Source organism: Lutra lutra, chromosome 14 (genome assembly GCF_902655055.1).
Source record: "Lutra lutra chromosome 14, mLutLut1.2, whole genome shotgun sequence".
Taxonomy (NCBI): domain Eukaryota; kingdom Metazoa; phylum Chordata; class Mammalia; order Carnivora; family Mustelidae; genus Lutra; species Lutra lutra.
Window position 1 is genome coordinate 79,563,062 of NC_062291.1, and position 12,773 is coordinate 79,575,834.

At 55.1% G+C, this 12,773-nt stretch overlaps 1 protein-coding gene across 16 annotated transcripts in view; it reads left to right on the top strand.

Annotated features, from left to right (window-relative positions):
- Nucleotides 1-12,773, top strand: part of TACC2 (transforming acidic coiled-coil containing protein 2) — a 205,913-nt gene that overhangs the window by 122,000 nt on the left and 71,140 nt on the right. Inside the window, exon 1 of one of the 16 annotated variants that reach the window (XM_047703151.1) lies at nucleotides 11,419-11,581. The exons of 14 other annotated variants lie outside the window; for them this stretch is intronic. In XM_047703151.1, coding sequence (XP_047559107.1) covers nucleotides 11,514-11,581 — 68 coding nt within the window. In that variant the 5' untranslated portion in view covers nucleotides 11,419-11,513. Of the gene's footprint in view, nucleotides 1-11,418; nucleotides 11,582-12,773 lie in introns of those variants that run through there. One more of the 16 variants, XM_047703150.1, reaches the window with a different exon arrangement.

A 12,773-nucleotide genomic window follows, 5' to 3' on the forward strand; every position in this document is an offset into this window, starting at 1 on the left:
GAGCCGGCTTGTTCCTTATTCACCTAAGCCACATGTCACTACGTGCATTCTCGTGCCTGGAAGACCACTTCTTGCAGAGCATACTGGGCCCGGTTGTGCTGTAGAGTGTCCCCCCCTACCCCCCCCCGGCGCACCAAGCACAGGCCACCGGACCTGGGGCTTCTGGCTGCTGGTCGGCCTCATGAGTGGGAGCCGGCGTTTGGGCAGCTGGGTGTCAAGTCTGGAACCCCGCTTCCTTCAGCAGAGGGGCACAGGGGAGAGGGGCTGTTACTTCACCAGTGGAGTCAGTAGAAGGTGGCTTTGTCCTTCTGGGCAGAGCCAGTGTGGAGAGGAGCGACCCAGGCCCCTGGCTGTGTCCTTCCTTGTCCCTCTTGTGGGAAGGAGAGCAGGCAGCCAGGTGGAGCTTCTCTGGAGCACAGCTGACCTTCATCTCTGTGACCCCAGCTGGATTGCTGTCCCCAGACCCCCGGAGTGGCTGGGAAGGGAGTCGGACCTGACGTGGGGAGCAGAGGGTCCAGGGGAGCTGGGAGGGGCCGGTGAGGGTGTGGCTGGGGGTGCCCCTCTCAGCTGCTGGAGGATGGAAGCTTTCAGGGCAGCAGGAGTTTCTGGGAGTTTCCCCCTCCATTCCTGGTAATGCCCTTGGCCCCGTATTATCGTTGGCGCCACGTGATAATTTTAGATTTTTGCCCTAGAGGAGGCTGCTTTGCTTCCAAGCCAAGTGCGTGCCTTGGAGGTGCCAGACAGGCTGGAGTAGGAGGAGAGAGGGCTTGCCAGCAGCAGGCCTGGTCACAGACTGCCCAAGGGGAGGTAGAGAAACACCCACAGACCAAGACAGGGTGCCAGGCAGGGAGGGTGGGAGAAGGGCTTCTCACCAGAACATGCCTGCCTCAGGGTTCCTCCCTTCCTAGGGCCTTTTGGCAAGTTAGTTTCTCTTACACTCAGGCTCATGAGATGAAGTCCCAGGCCTGATGTGGCAGCTGCAGGAAGGTGACAGGTGCTCCGAGTCTGAACAGATCATGTAGTGCGGTCTTCTGCCTTGTTTCTGTCTGTCTGTCAATTCGTTCATCCATCCATCCATCCACCCACCCGCTCAGCATACAAGTCCTGGGTTGATTCTGTGCCCTATCCCATGGGTGAGGTGGTCCAGGGGGAGGAATGTCAAGTTGGAAAGACTTGCCTCTGCCCCACTGAGGATCTGTGTGACTTTAGACAAGTTACTTGACCTCTCTGAGCCTTCATTCACTAAAATCTTTAAAACGAGGCTAGTCGTAACTGCATCCTGGCATTAACTGTGAGGAGTAAACAAGGTGTATGGAGAATGTGGCTCAGTGCTTGACAAACAGGAGGCATTTCAGCAATGTCGGTTCTCCGTTGACATCCAGTAGCGCTGGGAGTGCTGTGGCAGAGGAGACAGAGACAGACACAGCGCTAATACAGCATGGCAAGTGTCCCACAGAGTTGAGAATAGAAGAACCAGAAGAAAGCACCTGGTCGGCCTGGAGGGGCTGGGGATGCTCCGGAGGGGTGAAGAAGGCAGGGGTGCTTCAGAGCGGAAGCACAGGTGCCACGGCTGGATGGGCGGTGGAGAGGCCCAGCAGATTTAGGCAGCAGGTCAGGGCAGGCCTAGACCCGCTGGGGCCGGGGGGGCACAGGTGGTCAGGGGTAGAGCAGTGCGGTTAGCGGCCGAGTGGCAGACGGGGTGGGCAGTGGGCGGATTTGGAGGGCCTGCAGCCAGGGTCCCGGAAGTTTGCTGGGACCCACGATGTGCAAGGGGGATCGTTTCCCCTTTAAAGCAGGGGAGAGTCAGGGCCCAGGTGCGTTGTGGCGTGGAAGGGGGATCTCCAATGGCCAAGGGGAGAATGGGTGGTGATTAGAGGCTGGAGGTCACGGGACCACTGGAGGTTGTCACCATGGTTCAGCTGGGAGGTGATGGTGGCGGGAACGTGGGTGGTGGCTGTGGGGGTGCAGAGGATGTGAATCTGTCCTTGTGGCTTGCATGCTTTCCTTCCTTCATTCACTCATGAATGTCTGTTGAGCTTCTGCTCTGTGCAGGCCTCTGGGGGTATAGTAGTGATTCCCACACACCGGGGCCACACTCTCCTGAGGGGACTCTGCAGGGGCAGGGAATCCTGGGCTAGGCTGTGATGCTGGGGTGGGGGGAGCTCCCAGGCCAAGTCACCAGGGACCGTGGGCTCGGCACCAGCCTTTCCTCCCCATGCTGCCCAAAGCTGGGGCTCAGGAGAGGAGGGGTGTAATCTGCCACGGGGTTCCATCCAGCATGCAGTCCTAGCTCTTTCTGTCCTGGCTAAAAGGCGAAATGGCTGGCTCTTCAGGGATGACTTGCCTACTTTGTGCCCCCAGTAAGTACCCCTGCTCCTGACTTTAGAAATCCATCTCACTGAGCATCATTGCCTGGTGACTCTGCAAACCCATGGCCCTGCGGCCTTTCTGGAGTTTAGATAATGGGGCTTTTATTGGCCCCATGTTAAAGATGGGCAGACTGAGGCCCAGTGAGGTCAGGACCTTGCCCGAGGTCACAAGTTCCTGGAGCAAAGTTGTGGTAGGAGCCGTTTCGGCTGGGTGTCTCAGCAGACTCCTTTTCCAGGAAGCCTGCCAGCTGGATGAGGAGCTCTGGACTTGGTGTCCCGGGGCTGCTGTGAGAGTCAGTGGGGACAGAGTGCCTTCTTGCTTTTCCATGAAACAGCCGCAGCAGCAGTCGCAGCTGACGCGTATTGAGCACTTGCTGTATGCTTGGCACGGCTGTATGAAGAACCTCTTCTCTGTTATTTCATTTTTGCAATATCCATGTTGGTGGGAAGTTCCAATTTATTTTTATTACACAAATGAGGACACCGAGGGCCAGAGGGGCTTGGTTACTTCTTTGGGTCAGCTTAAGGATTCAGGTTAATGAGCAATTTCTCCTATTATCCATGAATCTTTCTGAGTTAGGTGAATGAGGAAGAGAGTTTAATTCGAACCTCGTTCCTGGGCACCCAGCCTTCCCCATCTCCCCTAGGGGGATGATACCCTAGGATAAAGGGGTCGGGGCAGGCCCTTCTGGAGAGACATGTTGACTTCCCAGAAACAAAGGACCCCCTCCCCCCCGCCCCCATGTTGGGGATCGGAGGCATGTTCCCAGGCTGGGCCATCACAAAGCAGGAGCCCTTCATCTCTTTCTGGATTCTTCACTTGAGCTGCAAAGCCATGTAAATGTACCATGCGCTTATTCTGTGTCAAAATTGAAAAAGTAATCAGCCTCTGAAAGCTGCTAGGAGACCTGGTGGGGCCTCTCCCACATTTCCTTAAAGTCAGCGGGATGGAACTGGGTCAGTCTGTTGTCACGGCAAGACTGTCTTCACATGGACAAATCAATTCCTAAAAATCTGAGTGTTTAGGAGAAGTAATCCCTTATCTTCAGACACCGTTGCAGGCTAATTGCATCCAGCGACGACTAGACAGGGCGCAGGGGGAATTACACAGACCCACTGGGAGGGTTACAAAAAGGGAAATATTTTTAGGGCTCGGTAATGCGCACATACACACACACGCACATCTGTGCACACACATGCACACACACGCACGCACACTCATTCGGTCTCTCCTCAGACGTTATGCTAATTATGTATCAGTAGGTGCTCGTGGATGCTATTTCTGGCCCAGCCGTTCTGGATTTCTGTTCTCTCCCGGAGCCTTGAGTCAGCAGTTCTGGTCCTCAGCTCCTGGCTTTCCGTGCACGGCTCACAATTAGGGCAGCCCCACACCAGGCTCTGTGTCCCTGCTATTGAGGCTGGAAAGGGATGCCCCTAGACCAGCTGACCTTGCCCTGCGAGGGGGCTGCTGCTCGGGCCAGGACTTCAGGAGGACCTGCCCTCTGTTTACAGTGAGGGAAGGAGTGAGACACCCAGAGCTTCTGAATGTGCTTGTCTGTGTTTTCATCTGGGAAGCCTTGCCCCCCTGGATGGCGTCTTTGGAGCCAAGGGGAGGAACCCTCTCCCCCTGCAGACGGTGGGACCTGGAGTTCTCAACCCAGTCTGGCTCTCCAGTCCAGCTGCAGAAACTACTCTGCTGCTGATTTTGGCAGCTGGGACGGCCCCTCTCTGTTTCCACCTGAATGTTCTTCTTTTTCCCGGTACCAAGTAGCCTCTAAAACCAGTCAGCTTAAGCTCTAGAGGAACTCTGCGGATTAACACGTTGGCATTCAAACTAAGTACAGTATTTGAGCTCTTAACAGGCACTGGAAAGTGCTTATGGAATTTTCTGTTCTTGGAACTATTTCCTGGAGAAGAAAGGGAGAGAACGCTGGTTACGTTCTCCGTCCGAGAGAGGCTCTGGTGCGGCACGTCACTTGTTTCTCTCTTCCCAGGTTTGAGGGGAAACTTGACTTTATTTCTAAGTACGAGCTTGAACATTGGAGGTCAGAGTTTTGTTCGGCGCGTGACCACCCCGGGCCACCCAGTTTTTGCCTGGGACCTTAAACCTCATTCATAAAAGTTCTTAGAGGAACAGGTCTGGAAAAAGACAATTGGTACCTGAGAAAGGCCACTTAAAAATGAATCCGCTTAATAAGTCAAAGTTTTTTGGTAATAGCACCGAAGGGGTTTAACTGCAACTTTACCTTGAAAAAAGAAATGAAGAGTTATGAAAACGTTTTACATTGAACCAGATGTAGGCTTCCTTGATAACCGTAGGCTACTAGTTAGAACGAACAAGGAAGTCTGCCCCGATTTTTCTGCCCAGTTTTCAGGGTCGTGTGTTCCTTACATCACGTTTGAGTCTCTTCTCCATAAATCCACGGGGCCTCAGCAGTTCACTGACGGGCTTCTCTCTGCTCCTTGATCTGGACGTTCCCTCTTCAAGGCCGCCTCCTTCTTCATGCTCCCCAGCTTCTCTTGCGTGGCTCACAGATGGCCACCTGTCACGGCTTCACGTGGAAGGGCATCCCACCTTCCTCAGAATCCAATTCACTGACCTCCCGGGGTCCTGCGTGTTCTGCCAGGCATAGGCTTCCTGTGCCGTCGGTGGCATTGTGTATTTGCCCCGACAGTCATGGAGAGACACTGGCAGCGACTTTGGAAGCCGGGGGGGCTTCCTTCCTTACTTGAGGGGAGGACCGAATCTGTAAGCGGTTGCTTCATTGCTAAATGCCCCTGACAGGCTGACCTTTGCTTCCTCTTCTATAACCAAGTTGCCTTGGCACCATGGATGCTTAGAGATGCTTTCTGCGGGATGGGACAACTCAAGATATATCCTTTGGGGACTTCTTTGCTTTCTGATCTTACTGATTGCTGGAGGGAGCTGAGTAGCGGCGACTCTGCTCACAGGGGCAGCCCGATGGCACGGAACATTATATGGGTGGAAGGCTATTGTCAAAGGCATGGTCCGCCATAGTCAAGGTCTCTTGGCAGAGGGCCCACAGGAGAGAGTACATTGAGAACGGCAGTCACGAGACACCTGCTCATCCGTGGAGTGGCCTTTTTTTTTTTCCCCCCAAACCTGCTGGGCTTAATGAATTATGTAACTGCTTGTGATTGTTTCCCTTTTTGCCTTGGCTGTTGGGAAACTTAGGGCCAGACTTGCAGCTTATTCCAACAAAGGCTTCAATAAGTATTTCTAGAATAACCTTACCCCCTCTGGCTTTTATACACCTTTTCCAGCCCAATTTCTTTTGTGCTCTTTTAAACTGCAAGCTTAAATCTTTTCTAAATTTAGGTAGGTATTATTTCCTAAAAAATGATCTCAGGAGTTCTCCTACCATATCCATCTCAAACGAGCTGAATGAATTTGGTAAAGACAGATTTCGAGGCTCTTATTTCGTCTTCTCGGATGTGGTGTTTGTGTTACTGACTCCTCCATGATGACACTTCTTGGCACTAATTAAAGTTTTGCGTAGACCTGGTGTTTTCTGCACCAGCCTGGCTCCCTTTCTTCTCCTGGGCATCAAAGATTAACATTGTAACCTGCGTTGGTAATCTTGAAACAAAAGTAAGTCTCATCTCTCTTTACCCATTTCTCTTCTAGCACATTTTGGGGTGCCTTTCTGGGTGTGACAGTGAACCCCTCAATCTCCATTCTTGATCCTGACAGAATTGAAAGGATTTACCCCCTGAAGGGTAGTCTTTAGAGCTGTCTTTGCTGGGAAGGAACTCTGGAAGGTCTCATGTGTAGATCTGGTATGAAATTGACAAGGAAGACATATAGTAGATAGCCCTTTCCAAGAAGAAAGAGAAAGGACTTTCTGGAAGAGATGGGGTTTTACCTGAGCTTGTGCTTCAGCCCAAGAAAACCACTCAGGCTCCTTCCTGAGCCTGCAAGCATATGAAGTTGAATGTTGGAGTCTGGAAGATGAATAGATACCCGTGGCCCCGGAAATGGAAGAACCTATCAATCTTCTCCCCTTTCTCTGTTCACCAGATGATTGACGACTTTTGCCAGGACCTCTTCCCACGCCCTCTGAGGTGTCCCCTGCACGTGTTTATGGAGCCCTGGCTGTGCATGGGGGTGTGCTGCAGGGCTGGAGAGCAGAGTGCAGGTGCAGACACGTGGATAAAGGGGATGAATGGCGTGAGCAAATGCCAAGGCTCTGACTTGTGAGTGGTTGAGAGAAGTCTGAGGGTCAGCCGGGACTCTCCCTCCCAGGAGCTGGCCCAGAGCTGGGGCTGATACCCAGGAAGCTTCGAGAGAGTTGGGAAGGTGGGGAGGGGCTCCTCCTCGGCAGTGAGGTCACAGGGAGGACCCTGCTTGCTCAAGTCCAGGGTGGAGTGAATCACGAGATGAAGGCCAGGATACGGAATTGGGACGTCTTCCTGAAGGCTGTGGTCAGCTTTTGGAGCAAGTTTGTGTGACATGAAAGCTGTATCTCCAAAGCCCAGAGAACGGAATCCCAGATCTGTAAATCCTGGTGGGGAAAGTGCCAGCAGTGTGCCATTCCTTGCCCCCAACCCCACCCCAGTCCTGTTCCCTGGCCAGTCCTGCCGGTCTCAGGCTCCTGTTCACACTGGAATGTGGAACTTGGCCACACAGGAGGCCTGAGATGGAAGAGCTCACACTAGCTGGAACCTCGGGGGAGGGCAGTGAGTGCAGAGTCGTGGGACAGGGCGTGGATTTTGGGGGTCCCCAATGGAGGACCGAGTTGCCAGCAGGCAGTGGTGGTCCTGGCGGAGTGGGAGCCTGGCTGGAGTTGGGCTCCCTAAAGAGAAGGTGCTCGTGCTTTTCCTGCAGTCCCCGCCACGGACGGTGGACGGTGGGGAAGGCCAGCGACTGGAAGAAACAGGACCCGGCCCATTCTCCATCTGTGTTTACATTCTTCGTGTTCTCCAGATGGATTTTTTCTGTGATCTGACCTACTTTTCTTTAGTGTGTGCGCTTGGGCTAATTAGCAGTGCAGGGGTCCATCGGTCCTGTTTGGAGAGCGTGGCTGCTATGGCAACTGGAGACTTCTCCGAGGCCGCAGGCCAGGACAGAGCTGCTCCAGTGTGTGTTTCCTGGGGTATCAAAGATGCTTCAAAGGGCTCGCCTTTCTGGACTGTGGCTCAGTCCCTCGGACCTCACTGGCATTTAAGAGTCTCTACCAGAGTTTCTCTCTCAGTTACAGAGGTTTGCTCATCTTTCTGGTATGTGTCAGTAACCTGAGGATAGACTCATCTTATTCAGCATTTATAGGCCAGGTACATGGCAGGTGTGTTGATATGTGTTGAATTGCTAATAGTTTTAGAAATGATGGCTGCATCCCTTGATGAATCTAGTTTTCTCGGGTCTGGGAGACATCCCTGGGAGGGTTGGTAGGGGAGCCCATTGCTTAAGTGGGCTTAGCCTGCATCAGGGTCCCAGAGTATGTGTCCCAAGGTCCAAAGGCCCCAAGAGTGGCTGAGTTCAGGATCTCATTGCAGCCATGGTTAGGAGCTCCAGGGATCACTGGTTTGCTCTGGAGGGGAAATGCTCTGCTTGGGGCAGCCCAGGTGAAGTCTGGAGAACGGGCTGGGAATGAAGAGGCGGTAAGGAAGGAAGGACCAGCTGGGCCGTGTGAAGGCGGTCCCTCCCGGAAGGTTTGGAGTCCACAGAAGGGAGCCACGGGCATGACATCTTTAGCCTCAGCCCCAGGTCCCCGCCCAAGTGGTTGCTCAGTGCGGGCGCACGTACCTGAGGGAGCGAGCGGCTGGGGCACTAACTGCTTGCACTTCAGTAATTCCAGATGGAATCTGTGCTTTGTCACTGTACAGACCCATGATTTAACCTTTGTGGAATGATCTGGGTGGGACGGGGTGAGGTGGGGAGGAGGGGGAGGCAGTGGACAGGCAGGAGTGGGAGGGGCGGGGGTGGTGTCTGTGTCATGAGCCATCCTTGAGCATGACCATAACCCAGGGCTGGGTCCGCAGAGCATCCGCGTGGGGTCCAAGCTAAGCAGCTTGTCTTGGGCCGCCTGGGCTGCTGTGGCAAAAACAGCACCGTCTGGGTGGCACAAACAGAAACACATAGGGCTCCCAGTTCTGGGGGCTGCAAGGGTGATGGTGTGGCCGGGTTCCCAGCCAGAGCTGTCTCACTGGTTTGCAGAATGCAGCCCTCTTGCTCGTCCTTACCTGTAGAGAGGGAGAAAGGGGGGGGGGGGGGCGGAGACCAGAGTGAGTGCACAAACTTGGGATGCACCTGCAGCCCACAGCAAGACCTTGTCCTTCCAGAACAGCTCTCCCTCCCCCCCACCCCCCTTTTCTCATTTTACATTTTCTGTCGGCTCAATTACTAGATGACCAAATCTGTTTCAGTTGTGTGTAAACTAAGCAGCAAGAAGTAGTCAGTGAGGGCGTGAGCCCGCCATGCAAGCTCACCTTGTGTGGATTTGTGTGGCATCGCTGGTCCCCACGTTGCACTTGTCTCTGCCCTGGTTCTTGGGGGGTGTTTTTGGCCTCACTGAGTTGGTGGCAGCCTGTGAAGTGTCAGTGGGTCCTGACGTTAGAGTCGTTGGGACTTGAAATAAAAGCAACTCATTTTATTGCTTCTCTGTTTCCTTTATGGCACTGACTTAGGGGAAAATGCTTCTCATAAAAAAGGAAAGAAAATTAGCACTGCTCAGCACCAGTTAGAGTCCTGCTCCTGGGACCCTATGTATACACATATATTACTTGATTTAACTTCCCAATATCCTGCAAAATAGATGCTTTCTCTCTTTTGCCAGCTGGGGAAGCAGAAGATCGGGACGGTTAAGTGGTTGGCTCCAGGCCACCCCACAATGAAGAAGTCAGGATTTGAATTCCGGTCTCGTTTTGAAGCTCTCTCCAATTTTTGCAGCGAACCCCTACCTGCAGAGAGCAAGGAGGATACTTGGATGGTTCTGTGCTCTCGTGTGTCACGAACGGAAAAGCAGATGGGTTCTGATTTTGCTTCTTCCCTGCTGTAGTGCCAAGTTTGGCTCAGGGCCATACTCTCCGTGCCCAGGGAAGGGGTTGCTTTCCTTAAAAAACTAAGTCTAGGTTTGGGCTTTTGGAATCTTTTGGAATCGTGATAGGGTTGCTGGTACTCCCAACCGCCCACGGGGCCCAAGAGATGGGCTATCTAGTGGGAAGCAAAGCCTCGGGGCACTGGAGGGGACCACAGGGCAGGATCCTCACACCCAGATGACACCCTGCCCTGGCAGTGAGTGATGAGCACCCAGAAGGTGCTCTCCAGAGCAAGCCTCCTCCACCCTGACAGTGACCTTCCCTGCAAGAGGGACACAGTCATTAGCCATCTTCATGGAAATGCAAAAGTAAACCTTCTCAGCGTTTCCTGGAAATTTCATGTTGTTGCGTCCTGGGAAACAGTTTTGATTTTTCTGGCTTTTTGTTTGACACTAAGAGAAGTCTAGAACCCTTCTGACTTTATGAGCTGCAGCCTCCAAAGGTCCTGTCCACATATCCTTGCCACAGTTTCAGAAAACACTCAGGGCGTTGGAGGACATTTTCAGATGCTTTGAGCACTTCTGTTTTCGTTTTGTTTTTTTTTTTCTTTTAGCCCCAGTTTAGATGCATGTTAAGCTCACTACGCCGCTGTGGGGTGAAGACACACTGGGAAAGTGTAGAAGGGTTTTCAACTTACCCTCAGGGGCTCACTTTAATTCCCTTGTCTGTCTGTGTTTGGAGCTCTGAATGCTATTGCATAGAAAGCAGAGCAGGGGGAAATGCTCAGGCTCCCAGGTGTGCCCTGAACCTCTGAACCTGAGACATGAAACCCTGCCCTAACAGCTTTTGGTGAGAAGGCGCAGGGGCCCCAGCCTTGAACCTTTCTGAGGTAGCTGGAGCCAGGTGGGGGACCTGGCTAGGTGGGCATTGTTGTCCTAGCCAGGCTGTGGGGTGGGTGCCGGGGATACCACCATGGGGTGTGTTTAGAATCACAGAGATGGGCCATTGGTTGCAGGTCACAGCAAGCTGCCTTTTCCCTAGACACCTGGTGGCCTGGCCTGGGCTCATCAGCTTGCCAGGCCTACAGTTAGGATGAGCACTTGCTCAGGGCCTCTCCGTGGAGAATTCACCTGGTGGCCAAAGGTGGGGTTGCCTACCCGGTGGCAGGCCCTGTGCTGCTTTCTCTCCGCCTTGCCCACCGTCCGCATTGTGTCTGCATTGTGTGAGCAAATTGGAGGCCGGGCCTGGGCTCTCTGTGAGCAGGGAGCCAGGCCCTGGAATCGCTGTGGTACACAAGCTTCATCGGGGCTCGTGCCTGGCGTCGCTGTCCCCCCACAACCAAGGAGGCAGAAGCCGGCAGTGGGAAACCGCACACATCTCATCCATTTCCCACTGCAGCCTGTTTACCTGCCCTCTCCCCCTGCACACACACACACCCCAGGGCCGGGAGGTTTCTTTCCCTTCCTCCTGGAAGGATGAGCCAGCCAGGGTGAGATTACCCCCACTTCTCTCTGCGGTCAGCCAGGCGGAGACCACCACACCCCTTCCCCCTGCCCCCCCACCCCTCCCCCCTGCCCCCCCCCACTCCCCAGCCCACAGTGCATTTGCATTTCAAAGCCACACAATGCGGGCGGTCCGGGCGAGGCTGGGGGAGGCTCGGGGAGGCGGCGTGGGTGCCGAGGGAGGGTCTTCGCCCTCCCTCCTCCGGCCCGTTTCCGGAGGCTGCGACGGAGCTTTGTGGAGATGCAGGCGTCGGGGCGCTCAGCGGTGATGACATCACCGTGTCACACACAGAAGCCGGTCTGCCGAGGGGTTTAGGAGCAGCTCCGCTTGGACCACACCGGCGCTCACGCTCACACTCGCGCGCCCCGGGCAGAGCCGCGCGCGCCGGCCACACTCGCGCACATCTTAGGCGCGCGCCGGCCACACTCGCGCGCACACTTCCGCGGCGCTCGCTCCCCGGGCTCCGGCTCGGGCCCTCAGCCGCCGCTCCCCGCCGCCGCCGCCACGGATGCCCGCAGCTGCTCCCATCTGCAGTGCAGCAGCCCCGGCCGCCGGCCGGTCCGCCCCGGCTCCCGGCTGCAGGAACCGCGCCAGGACGCTGGCCCCGCTCGCGGCTAGTGTGCTCGCCAGGGCGCAGCGAGGATGGGAGGGTCGCAGTCCCTGCAGCCAGTCCCAGCCAGCGACCCGAACCTGGAGGCTTCCGAGGCAATGTAAGTGCTCCGCCGGGCCAGCCCGGAACCTCCCCCCGCCCCAACCTCCTCCCCGGGTGGAGGAGAGGCTGCCTGGGCTTTGTTAGTGTCGAGTCTCCTGATGCGGGGGCAGCCTGGAACCGCGGCCGGCCCAGGATTCCCGGCAGCCTTGCGCGGCTTAGCCTGGTGGCTGCTCCTTGTAGCATTTGGTGCTCCCTCTGGAACGGGCATCTGGCAGCCCCAGGATGCCGCCCCACCCCCACCAAAGGGGGCGGGGGAGGAAATGACCCTCTGGCGGTCGATTTCAGTTCGGCAGCCCAGTGCATGTTCCGGGGCTCCTACCGTGGGCATCTTAACTCTGCACCCCCCGGCACAGTGGTATTTCCTGCCGCGGAACGGCCGGGCCTCTTGGGAAGAGCCCCCGAGTGTGGCAGCTTGGTGGCCATGGAGACAGACCAGTTTAGGGGCAGCTGGTCGCGTGGCCGGCAGATGGTGTGGGTCATGGCTAGTGGACATTCAGTCCTCTTAGCCTAGGCATCCACACTCGCCCCGATGGACACTGTTGGGGCCGAGGCTGCTTGCTATTATTCGTGAAGCCAGCCCAAGTCTTGTCATTGGTCCGCTGGTGGAAGCTGGGTTTGACTGTGCATTGATTCAGGAACCGATCTTTTCTCTAAACCACAGAGCTGGTTTGCCCAGAAGTGGCCTTTATCCTGGCTGGGTGTTAGTTAGAATTGCCATTTCTGTATGGTTTGCTCCATTTCCTTCCCAGGCATGTCTGGAGGATGGGGCTTACCGAGCCAATCTGGCTGCCAGGGGCACCTTTCGGCAGCTCAGGCTCGTGTCCAGAGTGGGCCTTCCCATCGCAGCCTTACCTACTCTGCTTTCCCAAAGGGAAGAATGTGTTTCAGAAAAGAGTATTTTGGGGAGTTTGGGGGTGGGGCAGTAGGTAAAGTGGTTGTTTGGTGAGAACCATTCATGTGTTGATTAAAAGATAAGCCGGGCTTGGTCTGCGTGTGTAGTAGGGACCGGGTGCCATGTGGGGCTTCCTCCTGGTCCCCGAGCCTGGGCTTCAGTGAGGAGCTGTCTCAGTGCAGTGATGTAATGCTAGGCTGAGCCTCATGGTTTTCCAGGCTCTCTTTAGCCATAGTTAGGAGCAGGTGTGCACCGATCATTTGTCTTCATCCTTGTAGCTTGGGAAAGCGTCATCTTA